The 18,964-nt window shown below is 33.8% G+C and overlaps 1 protein-coding gene and 1 pseudogene across 1 annotated transcript; both read left to right on the top strand.

Moving 5' to 3' along the window:
• LOC109713773 lies at positions 5,872-8,883 on the top strand (annotated as a pseudogene).
• On the top strand, positions 12,633-18,690 carry LOC109714715 (methyltransferase-like protein 17, mitochondrial). The gene is made up of 12 exons (XM_020239414.1): positions 12,633-12,911; positions 13,046-13,314; positions 13,385-13,458; positions 13,562-13,656; positions 13,787-13,884; positions 15,913-15,996; positions 16,469-16,549; positions 16,636-16,740; positions 16,825-16,920; positions 17,495-17,574; positions 17,893-17,981; positions 18,166-18,690. The coding sequence occupies exons 1-12, from the start codon at positions 12,761-12,763 to the stop codon at positions 18,498-18,500; spliced, it is 1,557 nt and encodes a 518-aa protein (XP_020095003.1). The 5' UTR covers positions 12,633-12,760; the 3' UTR covers positions 18,501-18,690.

Raw genomic sequence — 18,964 nt, 5'->3', positions numbered from 1 at the left:
ACGAAGAATTTTGGGTTCAAAGCACACCTCGAGCCCCACTCCCCGTATAAATTACTTTGAAATTAAAGAACGAATTATTGTGCCACCCAATACAATTATTTTACTTATGATACTACGTACTTATGATTTTGTAGTAGAACATGATGATGAGCACAAAGGAAAAAAATAAAAAAATTGTAATAGTTATATCATATAAGATATATTTTAAATTAATTTTATAGGTTATGTATGATAAATTATATATTTATTCATACAAAATTTTAGTTATTAAATTATAAATTCTACAAAAATTAAAAATTATTTTTTATAAAAACATTACGGTTCGAACGGTAACAATCTATTAGTCAACTAGTAGAACAATTTTAGAGAGATATATTTGACAATTAAAACCTTGTAAAAATAAATCAATAATTTCATACATACCCTTCACCCAATCTTTAATATATAGAAATCCCACTAAAAGTGTTAATATTAAAAAGAAATTATTATTAATATCTATATTGGTAATAATTAATCTAAATTTTAAATAAATTTTTTATCTTTTAATATTTATGCCTTTTAATAAACTTAAAAACTTTTTATTTGAAAAAATTATAAATACAATTAAATATAAACCAAATATTAATTGAAATGAGCTAAACTTCACAAATAGTAAATGAAAAACTCATACTAGTTCAGACAAAGGAGAAAATAGATTCAGAAAAAAATATAATATATTTTTGGTTCCAGTAAATTATTAATTAAGATCAACATAAGACCCATATAATAAATTAAAAAGAAAAACTTAAGTATGAAAAAGACGTTCACAAATTGAATCATAAACAAAACTTAAGTCATCTTTTCGAAGATAAGTAAATTTATTAGCACTTTATTATAACACACAATTAGTTATAATTAGAGATAAATTTGACTAAAATTCTTACTCGGCATGATGGGGGACATTTTTTATATTATTTATAAATTTATAGTAGCAAAAATAATATTAATAATTTTGAAAGGATATTCATAATATTTCATAAATCTTGAAGGGCACCTATGAAATTGCTCCAAAAATTTATGATTAATTATTGTTATTTTTATATAGAATAATTGGGATAAAGAAAACTTTCTAAAAAAAAAATACACTTCTATGCTAGGCTTAATTTCACCCTACTGTACTATATATACTTTAGTTTGTTTTTTTTTTTCTGTGTTTGTATAATTTTTATTTTTTTCAAAGGCACCATCTTCTTATCAATCTTTACATTATATTTAGAATTTTTTTTTATTTGCTACCTTGTACTTTTTTTTCAAAAATATTACTAAATTATTATTTTCTCGTGGGTCTCTATATTATTATTAATAAATTTATTATTTTGGATAGAAACGAATAACTCTATCCAAAGATACTGATAAGACAGTTGGAAAAAAAAGCAAAATAAACTGTCGAGATAGATTCAAGCTTTGATGAAGTATTTTTAATTATTTTTTTTGCTATTCACCATTATTTTTTTTATTTTTCTTATTGAAATAAGTTGAATCCATTATCCATGCCCCGTTTTTCAAAATCAATGTTTCTTTAAAACAAAATACTGTTTTCTATTTAAAATTATAGATTTACTATTTATAGTATTGATATTTGTAAAAAATTGTGACACCCCCGGTCCAATATATAAAGTTATAATATTTTGGGCGTTGGCTAGACCAAAAATGTTAAGAAAATTGAACTTATTAGGACTAGAGGAGATTTAAGATGGATGATCCCTTAAAAAGTGGGGCGTTATAGTTGGTATTAGAGCAAATCACAAGCTGAAAAATATGAGATGAATTTTGACTAAGTCAAAATTATACAGAAGTCGAAAATGTGAAATGAGTATTGGCTAAGCTAGGAATATACAAGATAGAGAGCATGGCTCCCCAACCCTAAAACAGTGGGTGGAGCGTGACTCCACCTTGATTATAGCTTTGGGTGGAGCGCGGCTTGGCACAAGGTGGGCTAAAGACTGGCGAGACGAATAAATCTCACATCGCCTAATGCTTGTGAATGTGCTTGAGCCCGACGAGAACAATTAAAGACTAACGAGGCGAGTCTCACATCGCCTGATATTTGTGAATGTATTTCAACCTGACGAGGATATCTAAAGGCTAGCGAGACGAATCTCACATCATCCGATATTTGTGAATATATTGAGCCTGACGAGAATTTTTAAAGACTAGCGAAACGAGTTTGACATCGTCTGATACTTATGAATGTGCTTGAGTTTGACGAGAATGTCAGAACTTAAAAAGAGAGGGAATGTGGCACCTTCAGCCCTATATATGAGATATTATAGGAGTAAAACTCTTAATTCAGCTATAATATTTTAGGCAGTTCAAGAGATCAAGGGAGTTAAACATATTAAAATTAAAGTACTTCAAAGATGGAAGATTTTTTAGAAAATAGAGTGTCACACAAATAATAATAATAGAATAATATTTTCAAAGGAGGAAAAAAAAGTACAACACGTCAATGAAAAGGCATAAATTAGTGGATTATCCTAAGATTTGGACGTTTCCATTCCATACAAAAGTTGGCGCAATAAAAGAAAAGTGGGGTGGATAAAGAGAGAGAAAAAGGGGTTAGTATTGTGGAGATGTGATCCCATATCCTGGACCCTCAAATGGGAGCAAATCACAAACTAAGGTGGTAATTAATCACACCACATAACGCAAAACATATATATCCTTTATTAACCCATAACATATATATATCCTTGCGGGGGTTGGCCTCCAAAACTCTGCCATAAACATATCCCCAATACACTGAATCGGCCTTGTACATACGTTGTAGATTTGTGGAGTATAAATTCCAATCTCAACTTCTATAGGAAGTAATGAATGATATGCTAAATTTCTCCTTTCTTTAGAGGTACTTTTTTTTCTTTGTTAGGTCACGATTGCGGTATTATCATTTTCTAATATTTTTGTGGGCGATGGTAACGACGACAGGTGCCTACTATTAAGATTTTAGTAGATTTTTAGATAAATATTACTTAATGTTATGGTCTACCTGTCCATCTTCTATTTTTTTTTTTTTTCTTTTTGTTAGTTCAGCTTACAATTTGTTGAGAATGTACGTATTTTTATGATGGTTTTTTTTTGTAATATTTTCTTTGCAACGAGTATGCATAGGAATCACCTATGTTTAATTTTAATTATTCTAGAAAAAAACATATTCATTTTCTAAAAAAAATAATTTACAATATTATACAATTTTTTACATACCCTCACTCACGAGTTCTTTATTCATTTGTTGTAATTGATATAATTTATTACTCTACCCATACATAAAGTTATCATTCTTATAAATTACAACAATCATCTAATTAAAATACTCCAAATCACCTTACTACTAATTTACTATAAAGTACATATATAAGTACAGTATTTTTCATTTTCTATATGGTCCATAAGATTGTATAAATATTGTATCGAAATTTGATAAAAATGTATGGAGGTTTAACTGAACTATTACTTCTTATGAAACATAATTGCCTAACTTATAAAACTTTTAATTTTACTATCCAACATTTCAATTTATTTGATTTTAATTATTTGACGGCTCTTTTGCTACAAACGCACTACTTATTTTAATTAAATTTTATTTTCCATATATCGTATGAGATACTTAAACAAGTTTAATACTACAAAAAATAATCAAATGGTTTAAATTAAATGAATTAAGAGATAAAATAGTTTTATTTTAAAATGGGTCATAATTTAAGTAAGTTTCATATAATTTACCTCAAAATTTTGCTATAAATTTGAAAATTGTAAAAGCACCTATAAATATATGGTGAATTACCAAAACATCATTGAAATTTATGGTTTTACATTTTAACTTAGGGTTGAATTAAATGCTGGATAAAATGAGATGAATTGATTAGGAAAATGATAATCTTAATAAGATAATGTTTTAATTTTTACTAAATTTTTAGTTGTCAGATTATCTCAAAATTAGTGCAGCATTATTAACGGCGTGTCTCGTTAAATCTCCTTAACTAGTATGGATCATGAGGTGATCCGACGGTTACAAAAACTCAATTCTCTCTCTCTCTCTCTATATATATATATAGTGTAGAATTACTATAGTTCCGAAAGTATAAAAAGTTAGCTCTTTCAAGTTTTTAGTCCTTGGATCAAGAATTACAGTATTGAAATGATAGTGAAGGATTTAGTGATCTCCTTATAGTTTAGTGGTCTCCTAGAAGAATAATATTAATATAAGAGCTAGAAAATAGTCAAAGAATTAATTCAAGATCTAGTTAAAAAATTAGGAATCTATATCTATTTATTTATATATTATTTTTTCTAAATTTGCCATAGGGCAACATTTTTTTCATTGTTGGTTGTGGACCCAATTCTGATCCAGCTTAAGTTCTTCACATATTTGTTTTTCTTTATTTGAACAAAACCGGAATTTTTTTCTTTTTTTGCTTGAATTGAACCAACTATTGTTGAATATGACTTTCCTAGATTGGCTCAAGTTTTACATAGATCTTTCTCTTTTTTGCTTGAATCAAACCAGGTCATATTTTTGCATTGGATTGAACTGTTCCTCTTACACTTTCTTCGGTTGTTACCTTTCTTTATTAACAAGATAAATTTCACTCATTATCGTTGCTTTTTCTATCGCTATTTTTTCTTTTTTGTCATAATTTTTATTTATTTTTTTAATTATCTATTTATTGCATTGTGCTTTTGAAAATATTATAGTTAAAACTCTCTCTCTCTCTCTCTCTCTCTCTCTCTCTCTCTCTCTCTCTCTCTCTCTCTCTATATATATATATATATATATATATATATATATATAGAACTAGGCTACTATACTATTAATAGCACCAAATCATTGGTGCTATCGAGTTTTTGGTCATTGGATTAAAAGATGTACGGTTAGGATGATGTGGGCTCCCAAGAGTTGAGTGGGTGGTTGGTTGAATAGTATGATCTAACGGGTGAAAATGATCAAAAGGGTAGATCTAACTGTGGAAAACTTGGTAGCACCAAATGCTTCGTGCTATTAATAGCATAGTAGCTGGACTATATATATATATATATATATATATATATATATATATATATATATATGGGAAAACTCACTCTAAATATATAAAAGGTTAATTTCATTCATATTCCAATAAACATAGTGAATAAAAAATATATCCCTACAAATTTGAATTTTCATATATTGTTCATATAAAAGTTCTAATATTTTTAAATATACTCCTCTAGTTTGTTACAGTTAGAAAATCGTTTATATATTCAATTTTACCATTACAAATATATTTCTTTAAAAGTCATAATAGTATAATATAAGAAGAGTAAAAATATCAAAAATTAATCAAGATTAAGTATTTTAACCTATGATAAAGAAAATTTTTCTAACGAATTCTAACAATAGAGGTATATTTGAAAACATCATAACTTCTATAAAATTAATATATAAAAATTAAATTTTATAAAAATATATTTGTTATTTATTATATTTAAAGAAATCTATATAAAATTAACCCATTTATAAACTACTCAAAAATAATCCGCAATTTTCTTTTTGTATTATACAATGTACTCATTTTTTTGTTTGGCTCTCTCTCTCTCTCTCAATTCTACACTGTCACACTTGCACTACGTTATCACTAACAAGCCAATCACATTCTTTTTTTTCAAACAAAAATATAATAAAAATACTTTTTTACAATCATGATGGGATATATATTCTTACAAGAATTAATTTGATTGACTTGTTACGCCAAGCCACTAATATAGCTGTTGCATTCTAGAATTTTTCCTCTCTCTCAGCTTTCACTATAAATGCGGGGCGGCGCCTTTCCCCTCAACCTGACACTAGTAGAATATAGCTTCTGCGAAGCTCCTCCTCCTCCTCCTTTACCCCTCACCTCACTTCCACCTCAATCCCCCCACTCAACTCCCCCTCGATTTGGTTCTTAATTTAAACAACTACAAAATCGCCATTAGAGACCCACCACAATAGCGAAATCATATATACGATTATTATACCCAAAAAAAAAAGAAAAAGAAAAAGAAAAAGAAAAAGAAAAAAACAACGATGCTCGAAACGGTTAAGTACCTGATCGGCTGCCCCGGCTCCAGCGGCTTCGGCTCCAAATCCACCGCCGAGGAGGTCACCGCCGCTTCCCCCGATCTCCGCTCCATCACCGCCATCATCACCGGTACATCCGCATCTCCATTCCTAACCCTACTTTCTTTTTCTTTTTTTTTTCTGAAAAAAACGAAAAATTCAAATCGTATAAGAATATATATATATATATATATATATATATATATATATATATATATATATATAATCGGCACGCACCGTATCGTACCGTTCTTGTATTTCTAAGTGCTGCGGCAATCGACGGTGTGATTTGATGGATGGATGGATGGATGGATCGGCAGGGGCGACGTCCGGGATCGGCGCGGAGACGGCGCGGGTGCTGGCGCGGCGCGGGCGGGCTGGTGTTGCCGGCGCGGAGCCTCAAGGCGGCGGAGGAGGCGCGGGCAGCGGCTCGGCGCGGAGTTCCCCGGCGCGGAGATCGTCGTGCTCCCCCTCGACCTCAGCTCCCTCTCCTCCGTCCGATCCTTCGTCGCCCGCTTCCTCGCCCTCCATCTCCCCCTCAACCTCCTCATGTACTTCCATTTCATTTTATTTTATTTTTATTTTATTTTCGACGAGAATATTTTTTATTTTATAAAACTAGTTTTATACTTCGATAATTTTTAATTTAGGGTTCAAAATTACAGAAACAATGCGGGGAAGTTCTCGCACGAGCACGCGATTTCCGAGGACGGGATCGAGATGACCTTCGCCACCAACTACTTGGGTATAAGAATCGAACGAAAACACACTACCATCATGTGTTATTATATATATAAAATATATATGTTACTGCTATTATTAAATTAAAAATAATTTATTTAATTAAATTTGTTTAAATTTAATTTTTTTGATGATTTTTTTTTTGTTTTTAATTAAGGGCATTTTTTACTGACGAAGCTGCTAATGGAGAAGATGAAAGAAACGGCGAAGACAACGGGGATTCAGGGGCGCGTCGTCAACGTGTCGTCGAGCATACACGGGTGGTTCTCCGGCGACGGGATCCGCTACCTCGATCTCATCACCCGAATGAAAATGTGAGTTTTTTTTTTTAAATTTTTTTTGCTAATGCATGCATAATTATTATCCTTATTATTATTTTTAAAAAATGGTATATTTTTTTTTCGTTTATTTTAATAAATTTAATTAAAAATATAAAATAATTAAATTTCGAACTACCATTTTTAAAATTTTTTTTAAGATAAGTTATGGTGACATATGTTTTAGATTAGAATTATATCACTGAGTACTATTTTTAAGTTATTTGGATATTTGTACGAACAGGATCCCGGATAAGTAATTATTTATAATATTAGTATTTTTGTTATTTATTTTATTTATTTTTTTTCCCGTGTAGACCGTACGATCCCACTCAAGCGTACGCCTTTTCGAAGCTCGCCAACGTACTCCACACGAAGGAGCTCGCCGAGAGACTCAAGGTTCTTTTATAAATAAATATAAACTTTTTTTTTTAAAAAAAAAGAATTTTTAGGATTATTTTTGTTAATTAAATCCCTTTATTTTCTTTTTTGATTTTTTTTTTTTGTGAAAAAACAATTAGGAGATAGATGCGAACGTGACCGCAAACTGCGTTCATCCAGGAATAGTCCGAACCCGGCTCACCCGAGACCGCGAGGGCTTCGTTACAGGTTCTTTTATTATTTTCCCAAAATAGTAAAATATTGGCCGTTGGATCAGATCTTATCTAATATAGACGTTCCTGATTTATTTCTCGTCTTCCCAGATCTGGTGTTCTTCCTGGCATCTAAACTGCTCAAAACGATTCCTCAGGTAATAATTATTAATTCGGAAATATAAAAATGCATAGAACATTTAGATTCGACTACTAAAACTTTTTAACTTTTAATTTTAGTATTTAATCTTTTAATATCGTTAATTTAAATTATTTGCTCTTCATACGCACTTAAGATAATTGCGCAGTTTAATGAATTTGTAGTTCGGTAAGTTATATAAATTATAAACAGGCTTTAATTAACAATAGTGTTGTATGCAACGACGCAGGCCGCGGCGACGACGTGCTACGCCGCGACGCACCCGCGCGTGGCAGGCGTGTCCGGGAAGTACTTCTCCGACTGCAACGAGGCGTCGCCGTCGTCGTTGGCCACCGGCCGGCGCGAGGCGGCACGCCTGTGGCGGGTGTCGGAGTCCATCATCGCTGGTCGTCAGCACCTCTGTCAGACCGAATTCAAACACAAACCCGAACCGGAATCCGAATCCAAATCGAAACAACTGGTTCATCCGAAACAGGACCCGACCCGTAGGGATGAAGTAGGTGTTTGACACAGTATTACTATTATATACATGGAAACAAATTGCGAATATTAAAATTTGTAGAGTAGGATACAAAGAGTAACTATCATTATGGACTTTTTCTTTACTTTGGATAGCGAAATGAGAGTTGTGACCGTACACGCAGTGGGTAGAGGTAGGTAGAAGGATGTATAACATATATATACATACAATGTGCATACGTAGGATCATATATTATTATGAATACGCAAGTGTGTAGAGGTGTGTAGTGTTGTGGGAGATATTAATTTTTTAGGGAGTGGGGGGTGGTAGGTTCCATGCACACATGAGGATAATGAGTGGGGGAGATGCTTCTTTTGTCACTGCTCTTTGATTTAAAAGATATGTATACATATATAAATATGTGGAGATTAAAGTGGTTTAATTGGATGTTTTAAAAATGATTTGTTTGGGTAATGCGTGATTTTCTTTTTGTAGTGGGAACAAGTACAAGGCTCTTGTCTTATTACTTGTGCTTAACAACTACGAATAGGAATCTTCTACCAAAAGAAATTGTACAAATATTCAACTTGTTAATTAATTGGCCATGATTGTACTCTATAGCATGATTTGAGTTGCTTTAAAATATGCACGGAACTATGGAAAACATGAATTGGGATTGGGAATTGATCTCATAATAATGCTAAGTAGTTCGTCTACTGCAAATGAGTATAAGAATAATTTCTTAAATATCCTTATGAAAGATTGTAATTTGATAACTGTCCCTTCAAAATTTAAAATAGGTTAAAATGTAAAGACACCCTCCCAACTCTAACCTGTTTTGAAATTAACCCCCTGAACTTTTTTTTTCTATTTGATTTACATTCCCTTAACTTACAAATTGTTTGATCTAATTTCTATTTTAGAAATTTTGGTTCTTCTATTAGCAATATTGGGAATTTTTTTTTTCTATTTGATTTACATTCCCTTAACTTACAAATTGTTTGATCTAATTTCTATTTTGGAAATTTTGGTTCTTCTATTAGCAATATTGGAAATTTTGTTAGAATCCAACTCCATGAGAGATGCACGAGATAGAAAATTACTTTAGTCAAAAAGGAAGAAAACAGAATTGCCCTGCTCTTTTTTTTGCTTCGTAGGACAAACTATCTTGATATCCTTTTTGACTAAAATAATTCGTAATTACGTACATTTTTCGTAGGTGTTTGCTTCTAATTTTTTTTAAAAAAAATTGCTAACGGAAGGGCCTAAATCAAATAGTTAGTAAGTTGAGGGGGTGTAAACAAATAAAAAAGGTTCACAGGGTCAATTTCAAAAACCGTTAAAGTTCAGGGAATCTCTATACGTATTTACCTTTAAAACACCATCAAGCTCTCATAACTATTAAAAATATTCTCTAATATCCCTACTAATAAAATGCCATACAAACTTAATCGATTAGCTCTACAATTTTATTTGAACATCCTAAAAAATTAGTTGAGGGTAAAATCATTATTCTATTTAGCATTTATCTTAGAGTTATAATATTTTCCACCTACCGACTGTTCCTAGAGCAAGTGGCAAAGGGCTTGGTGGTTGGTATCCGAGACCCAAATTCGAATCCTAGTTGATTGACATTTTCAGCTAAGTTTATTTCTAAATGAAATAAACGAAATTTCTAAATGAAATAAACGAAGCAGATAGCGTGCTATCTATCTCTCAAAAAAAAATATTTTCCACCTAAAATTTAAAGATTTATTGAAAAATTTTGTATTAAAAAATACATCATAAATTTTTGGAGAGAAGACAAATTAATACGCGACGGTGGAGTGAAAACTTTCTAAGGAGACATGGGCAGTAAGCTCCCCAAGGAGCTTTGAATATTTGTTCGGTTGTTGGTCCATTACCATGATTTGGGCCGAGCAAATTTGATTTGGGCCAGAATTTGGTCGGCTTTGGCCCGGCCGACGAATCGACGACTAACAATATTAATCAATCATATATATATCATTTAGTATTTTAAGAGATCTAAAATATCAATAATGCTCCTCTAAATATATAAATTTATCACAAATTTTCCAATATCAATTAATTTTCTTAAGCTTATTTGCATTAAAAGTTTGTGTGACAATCGATTGAGGCTATCTCAACGAGGAAAAAGTTTAAAATACATCATTTATATTGCCGATGTGGTGTTTTCAACTAATCGGATTAATTTTTTGAGTTCATTCACCATATCATGACTGTTAAAATAGTAAGTACTAATGCATTGTATTGACACGATAATAAGTATTAATGTTAATGCATTAATGATATAAATTTTTTCGACCAAACTAGAAACACTAACTATTACTCGCTCTACGGAATCGTTGTTGATTCCAAACCATTAGAGAAGGTGAGACTAAACATAAGTTGGAGAACCAAATAAAGGGAAAAAAAAATATATAAAAAAATCAACTCTCTATCAAAAGACTCAGAAAAGAAAAAGAGAAAATCATGCTTGTTGCACAGGCTTCTTTGCCTTGGCAGCAGCAGCAGCGGCGGCACCAGATCGCAACGAAGGAAGCTCAAAAGCAGCATCAAGATTCCGCGTAGTATCTTGACGCCCACGGTCTCCGGAATAGCCGTTTTCTTCGTATCTGCCGCGCTCGTACCCACTTTTCTGCATTGGTTTTTTCTGCACCGATTTCCGTTGAGGCTCTGCCGAAGAAACAGGGAAAAATTTTGAAACTTAACAAGTAAAGAATAAAGAAAAAAAATAAAAAAATTTAAAAAGAAATTTTGCATGTAATTTAGACAAACAATGAGGGAGTAACAGCGGAAGAAGTAGTTTTGATTACCGCGTTGCGAAGAACGTGGAGGCGGAGGCCGCGACGGGAAATCGTCAGCGTGCAGCTCTTGCTGCTGCTGATTCTGATTCTGCTTCTGCTTCTTCTTCTTCCCGTTCTGAGACACCACAGCCTGCTTCGTCGCGGCCTCATTCATCTTGGCGATGATGAAAGACATGCCGTCGCCAGGATCTTTGTCGGGGAGAACGGCGTAGATATTCTCGTGTATCTCCATCAATTAATTAACTAACACCACAAGGATGATCACGGAATCGATCTCTCTTCTCTTTCTCTTTCTCTTTCTCTCTTGAGACTTTTTTTTGCTTCGTTAATTACCAATGAGTGCAAGCGACGGTGGCCTATGTATATATATATTTATACATGCGTAGAAAGAGAGCGCGCGCTTCGTTTAGGAACTAATTAAAGTCGAATTCGATAACGTATCGTTTTAAAAAGATAACATGCACGTCTCTTCTATAACTGTTGGTTAGATTTAGATTTTCTAGGTAGATAAGTATTAATATTTAAAATTTATTTAAAATAAATTAAGATTTAAATTTTAATTAGAGGATAAATCTAACTATATTAAGATAAATATTTAAATTTATTTAAGATAAATTAAATATAAATTTAAATATTATTTGGAGTAAGAATTCTAATTATCGTAGAATTTAGATACATCTTGTATGGAGACTTATATATAGATTCATGTATACAAATTGTTGAGTGTGTCGATGCCATGTTTTTAACTAATTAGATAAACTTTTTAAGTTCATTCACCCTATTATGACTAGTAATAGTAATAAAATAATTTTTTTACCATACTTTTGATAATATTTTATAGAGTGAGACTACTATGCTTCTAGAAGTATATAGCCTTCCGTACTTTCAGATTATTTTCAATATTGCTACTTTCGAATCGTCGATCGGCTCCGTTAAATTTGATCTAAAGTATGTGAAGTATCTAGAAAATAAATTTTATGATTTTTCGATATCATTCGCCTAGTGATCGAAGGGGCTCAAAATCAATAATTTTAATGACCGTAGTAAGCTGTTTGCAAATTTAATGGTATAGAAATATTCAAATCACGTGAAATTTTGATAGAAAATTTTTTATACTATATAAAACAAGATTAATATTTTTGATCTAAAATTTTAATATCATATTATCACGCTTTGTAAGATTTTTATTTTTACCCGTTGATTTTGAACCTAATCTAACATTTTAATAATATAATTTATTTTTTAAATATTTTAAATACTGTAGATCAAGTTTAACAGAATCGATCGACGATTCGAAAATCGCAATATAAAAAACGACCTGAAAATACGGAGCCTCCGTGCTTCAAGGAGAATATAAGCCTCACTCATATTTTATATATTGCCCCTATATTATATATGTATTAATTGTTACGGAGTAGACTGCTTCCTACTCAGCTAGGGGTTGAGCTCCCAACTGAAGTTTATTTCCCCAAAACCACCGTCTCCCTCCGAAAAACCCTCCTCTCCTGTTCGAGCACGAAAACTCCTCAAACCCCCTCCAAAAATGGCGGCCTCTCTCCTCCCCGCCGCCACCTCCGCCGCCGCCGTCGCCAAGGGCTTCACCCCAGAGACCCTCCGCTCCGCGGCGAAGCAATCCCAGGGCATCCACCTCGTCCCCCTCTCCCTCCGCCGCGCCATTAAGAAGTTCCTCCGAGGTAACCTCTCTCTCTCTCTCTCTCTCTCTCTCTCTCTCTCTCTCTCTCTCTCTCATCCACGCCCTCGATTCCTTGCTCAAAACCCTAATCCCCCAAACCCTAATTGTTGTTGCGGTTGATCGCCTTACCCGTAGAGAGGGAGAAGGCCCACATGAACCGCAAGGTCCTCCTCCTCTCCGAGTCCTTCAACAGGATCAAGGACGCAAACCAACACCTCGCCGCCTCCGCCTCGCGCGACCTCGTCGAGGACCCCCACCGCCCCGTCGACCACCGCTCGGCACGGTGGAAGATACGGTCGGCGTACGGCGACATCGGCCTCAAGTACCGGGAGGACGAGACCATCGCCTACATCGCATCGCGCATGCCCGCCGTCTACTCCGCGTGCCACCGCGTCCTCCGAGAGGTCTCAGCCTCGTTTCTTGCCTAAATTTTGCCCTTTCTTGTTAATAGTACTGATGGATTTGTGTTTGTAGGTTCGTCGGAGGTTGCCGGATTTCTCCCCTGCGAAGGTCTTGGATTTTGGCTCAGGGCCCAGTTCGGCACTTTGGTGAGAATTCAAGCTCTTGTTTGCAAATTCTGTTTTGGTATTGATTTCGAACGTGGGAAGAGATGCTTATTGGGTATTGTCGGGTTGTAACCTGGGGTTTTAGGGCAATGCGGGAGGTGTGGCCTCGTTCTCTGGAGAGAGTTAATTTAGTGGAACCTTCCAAGGCAATGCAGAGGGCTGGCCAGAGCCTTTTGCAAGGTAGGTTAATCTTCGTTTTGTGAAGGATAGAGTTGTTTTGTGTGTACCCGAATTTTTACCTTGTAAATGCTTCTTTGTATCTTTAACATATAATGCAGTTGCATGCCTAATGTGCGTTGCTTTTGGATAGATTTGAAGGACCTGCCACTTATTCACAGCTATGACAGCATCCAAGAATTGAATCGCAATCTTGATAAACGCGACCGGCAGCATGATCTCGTAATTTCTGTGAGTTCCTTTAAACTGGCTTTATGTGCCTTTGCTGGTAACTGTTAAATAATTCTGTTCTGTGGCACTGATATGATGTGCTGGAATTAAAATATTTTTTCAGTCTTGAATGGTTGTTTAGACCTGGACATTTATCCTCTCAAACTTGGATTATAATGGTTACTTTCTACTTTAGTAGATGATTGGTCATGTGGCCCCCTCTTGTAAATTAAGCCAATGAGTATTCTGAGAGGTCAAACAAATTACCTTTTGTTCCTGTACATTTACCAACTACGATTGGTAAAGTGGATCAGGACATTGCTCAGCGATCAAATAGCATTCCCTATTGCAATAGATGTGGCATTTGGTTTCAGGGATTTAGATGACAAAGTGTGTATTCCTGGATTTGAACTTCAAGGTGTAAAATAATGCTATAGTGGGAAAACATTTGAATTGCTCAGAGATGCAAAGAGCTATAATCAAATTGTTTTTAATATGTGCCTTAAGGTCTAACATTCTAACTTGTTCAGTGGCCTTTATATAGATATCACCTTATGGCTGAAATAGGCTCAACGAGTAGTTTCTGATTTTTATTATGCTGAACAAATACAGGATTAGTGGTATTGGACTTTTTCATGTAGCCTTCTACATTGGTTTTGTTGTTACTTTTGCCTGTAAAGTTTTAAATAAGAATCATATGAAACTAGTGAAGTTATCCATGCATTGCTATGGGCTAATACTATAGAAGATAAAAGATTGACAAAATTAGAATTTTAAAATTTTTAACTTATAATGAGACATCAATAAATACAAATAGAAAATATAAAATAGATACATATACAAATGTGGCAAAAATTATAACAGCAAATAAATTATACATAACAATAATGAAAGTTACAACAGCAAATAGATATTATTTTTTTAAAAACGATTTGTTTAGATAAAAATAGATCATATGAATACATTAATTAGAAAGTAAGCGGGTGAGAAGACAAAGCATCGGGTAGAGATGAGGTGAGAAGGCGAAGCATCAAAGAGTGTGGAGAGGGGATGAAGGAGGAATTGCCACGTGGCAAATTCCATGATAAATAATGTATTGGTATAGATAAACATTTCTTTTTTTCATTTTTGTGTAATAAAATAGTTGGTTACATTTGTCTCTGATTTTTGAGGTTGTGTTATAATGCGGAAGCTTGTGAGGTAGGCATGTTTTCGAAATTTATATAATGATTATGGGGAATATTACTCCATTTAGGCCATAAGAATGTTTTTATGTGTTTCTAACTTGATCACTATTCTATGTGTTCGTGCTTTCTCTTAGGGCATGCTTGGTTCAAAATAGGAAATGAAATCGAAATAGGAATGGGGAAGGACTAGAATCGAAAACGGAATGATGAAAACTCCTAATTTGTTTGGTTCATAATCGGGATCGGAATCGGAATTAGAATCATGTTCAAATTGGAATTAAAAAAAATTCATTAAAATTTAAATTTTACAATCCAAATTTGTAATCAAAATTTGAATCTAAATTTGAACTCACAATTTGAACTCAAATTTGAATTTATAATTTAAATTCAAGTTCAAAGGCAATTAATTTAGAACTAAATTCGAATGTCAAACATTGATTAGATTTAAATTTGAACCTTAGAAATTAAAAATTAATTTTTGAATCCATAATTCAAATTCAAATTTAAAATTATAATTTATTCTAGAAATTAAATATATAGATTAATATGAATTTAAATAATTGCTAGTGAAAAAGGAGTTTTTTTTTTCTCAAATCTCTTTCAGAATCAAAGTTGATTCCTACCTTTTTGGTGGGAAATATTTTGGGGGGATTCAAATCTCTCTAAAATGGAAATTAGAATGTCAATTCTCCGAACCAAGCACCAACAATTGGAATGGATCATTCTGATTCCCCATTCCAAGCCTCAAATCCTTCAAACCAAACATGCCCTTAATTTCTTTGATGTTTGGATATAGCATTCTCTTTTTGTCCTTCTTTGAGTAAAGTAAATTAAACTATGTTTCTTTGGCCTCTTAATGTAGTCGTATGCTCTTGGGGAGATTCCATCATTGAGTGACCGTATTACTATAGTAAGACAGCTTTGGGACCTTACACGAGATGTTCTGGTATGCTCTTTGCATTAATTCGCCTTGTAACTGCTCATTTATTTATTTTAATTCATATAGTTTTGTTTAGTCATATGAAATAACTTAGACATGAAAAATATTTCTGTTAGTTGAGCTATCATTCTTTTTTTATTGCAATTCAGAAATCAAGCTATGTATTTTTTTTTTTCAAGAGTAGTTTTATTTCAAAATATCTGGTCCAGCTTTTGGATTAATGTCAGGGCTGCTTTATGGGTGGATTCATTTTAATTATCTAGTGTGCATGTTATCTCCTACTACTTTGGATTTGGTGCTTGAATGAATTATCTATCTAGATATAGATTACTGAAGGTAACTTCTATCCATTGCTATCTTTTGACTGTTAGTTATTGCTGACTATTTGGTAGTGTGGATGTTCATCTTGTTTGACCGGCTTTTTAAATTTTGATTGTAGCTCCATTATCTATCTTTGATCTGTTTCATGCATGCTTAGGTCTTGTTGGAGCCTGGAACTCCTCAAGGATCCAAAATCATATGCCAAATGCGTTCTTATCTTCTGTGGATGGAAAAGAGGGTGAGCTGAATTTTTCTGTTCAGTTTTTACCCTTTCAATATGTCGTTTTTGCTGACCCTCTTATCATTGTTCATTTACTCCTCAAGAGATCCCGAAAAATTGAAAAAAGTTTGAAAAATGTTTCCGGTGATACAACGAGTATTGCTGTTGACGATGCCTCATTAAGAACTGGTGCTTTTGTTGTTGCCCCTGTAAGTTTCTGAAGGATCCTCTGTTTATTTGAATTTCTGAGCTTGTTCTTCTAAGTCAGCAACTGAAATGATATTCTTGGTCAGTGTCCCCATGATGGACGGTGCCCATTGGAGAACACAAGTAAATATTGCCATTTTGTTCAGCGCTTGGAGAGGACATCATCACAGAGAGCCTACAAGGTCTGTCCCTTCTTATGTTCCTTTATAACTTTATTTTTTTTGTTTTTACCGATAATTGTACAATCATCGCGTTGGTCATCTTTACATTGTCAGAGTATATGACTTTTCGTACTTTCTTGTATTGAATTTTCTTCGACTGCATATGTGGTGAGCATCCTTATTCTTATTTTCTTGCCGAGTTATTGGGATGTCTTTGAGACAAGCGCTCCCGCACATAATGGAATATACCATTTGAGTGCTTTTAGTATGAAATATTCCGAAACTAGAATTTATATGAACTACTTTATTCTGGATGGAGAACAATGGCAAGTGCGTATTCTTCTAACTGGGAGCATGTGGAGCACAACAATTGATAGTTGGCTGACATGGGTAATTCCAATGGGAGGAAACATGTCTGATTACCATTTAATGCTGCTTTAGGATGCTTTCTCCATTTATGTGACCGACAAAACATTCCCTTGTTTATTTCAGTCAATTTATGTAAGCTGGAGAATTTCTGCGAAATCCTGAAATGCTTTTCACCTCAATGTTTGTAATAGGTTTGCTGTTTTCTAACTGTATATTTTCTGTTCAGCGGTCAAAGGGTGAGCCGCTTCGTGGTTTTGAGGATGAGAAGTTTTGCTATGTTGCTTTGAGAAGGGGGAGGCGACCACAGTAAGAGCTCAAAATGATCTGAATTTTGTTTTCTTCTTTTGCTTGAATCGTTTGACCTGTAAGGAATGCAACTTCGTTGATACTGCGGATGTTGTTTTTTCCTTTAATGTGTCCCTGCTGGAGTTGAAGTGTAGATCTTTTTCATCATAAGTAGCATCTTTTTCAGTTGTATATAGACTGTCATTTCATATCTACTACCCATGTATATGCTCCGTAGACATGGGATTTGTAAATATTATTACCGTAAGAACCTTATATCAATCCACTTTTGTCGTGATCATCAAAAGACTTTCTTTTCATTGACCTTTTCTCCTTTAGGGAAGCTTGGCCGCTTGATGGTATGGAATTTGAAACACTCAAAGAACGGCAAGCGAAGCGAAATCCCGAGGATCTTATTATTGACTATGGTAATTAAATGTTCGCAGCGATTAGGTTTTATCAGAACTTCATCAGCCACTTCCTGCCTTTTGTTTATATTTGTTATTTAGCTTCTATTGTTATTTCTATCAGATGAATTGAGAAAGATCATTAAATTCGGGCTGTGCTCTTTTTCTTGTTTTATTGATTATTTTACTTTTCTTTTTCCGGTAGAGGACCAATTCGAAACTGAGGAGGAAGAAGAGCCCTCATTCGAAGATGATTTGGTTCCTTATGCTTCTGATGTGGCGGAGACCAGCTTATTCCATAAGAATGAAGAGGAGGAAGACAAAGTAGAGGAGGTGCGCGCGGGTGTAGGAAGCGGTTGGGGTCGGATTATATACACGCCTGTACGGAGGGGAAGGCAAATACAGATGGATATTTGTAGAGCCACCAAACGTGATGGCTCCGAGGGTACATTTGAGCGCATGGTCGTCACTCAGAGTAGGAACCCTACCTTACACCTCCAGGCTCGTCGATCTCTCTGGGGTGATCTTTGGCCATTTTAAGTTCTTTGTTTTCTTTTTCTTTGGATATCTCTTATTCGTTCCTGTATTTGCTAGTTTACGGCGGCAAAGAATCACACATCTTGATCAGCCACAACAGCAGATTGTTGTCACTTATTGTATTTATTGTATTATTGGATTTATTAAAGTTTAACGAGGAGGAAATTAAAGATTAAAAGAAGCTTTTGATAAACGCATTGATGTTGAATGCCGAAGAATGCGCCTTGACTACTGCGAATCTGTTGTGACTTTTCCTTGATGTAAATATAAAATGTGTTTACCTAGTTGTTTTGTAGGTGACCTTGATCTCGATAATCCGTTAAGTACTGAATAATTGATCGATAGTTTAATGATGTTAACTTATCAATGTGAACAATAAACAGTAATGACTGCAGCAGTGCAGACATGCATGCACAGGCGTGCGCTAGAATACTATTGATTTTATAAATATAGGTATTGTTTGGTTT

Source organism: Ananas comosus, linkage group 8 (genome assembly GCF_001540865.1).
Source record: "Ananas comosus cultivar F153 linkage group 8, ASM154086v1, whole genome shotgun sequence".
Taxonomy (NCBI): Eukaryota; Viridiplantae; Streptophyta; class Magnoliopsida; order Poales; family Bromeliaceae; genus Ananas; species Ananas comosus.
The sequence above is the reverse complement of the archived record's forward strand: the minus strand, read 5'-3'. Positions and strand labels throughout refer to the sequence as shown.

What these genes read in the sequence shown, in the direction of transcription:
- LOC109714715 (XM_020239414.1), top strand. Translation starts at nt 12,761, where the DNA reads ATGGCGGCCTCTCTCCTCCCCGCCGCCACCTCCGCCGCCGCCGTCGCC. An exon ending in GGGCCCAGTTCGGCACTTTG is followed by an intron (nt 13,459 to 13,561) that starts GTGAGAATTCAA and finishes CTGGGGTTTTAG; the next exon opens with GGCAATGCGGGAGGTGTGGC. An exon ending in CATCACAGAGAGCCTACAAG is followed by an intron (nt 16,921 to 17,494) that starts GTCTGTCCCTTC and finishes TTTTCTGTTCAG; the next exon opens with CGGTCAAAGGGTGAGCCGCT.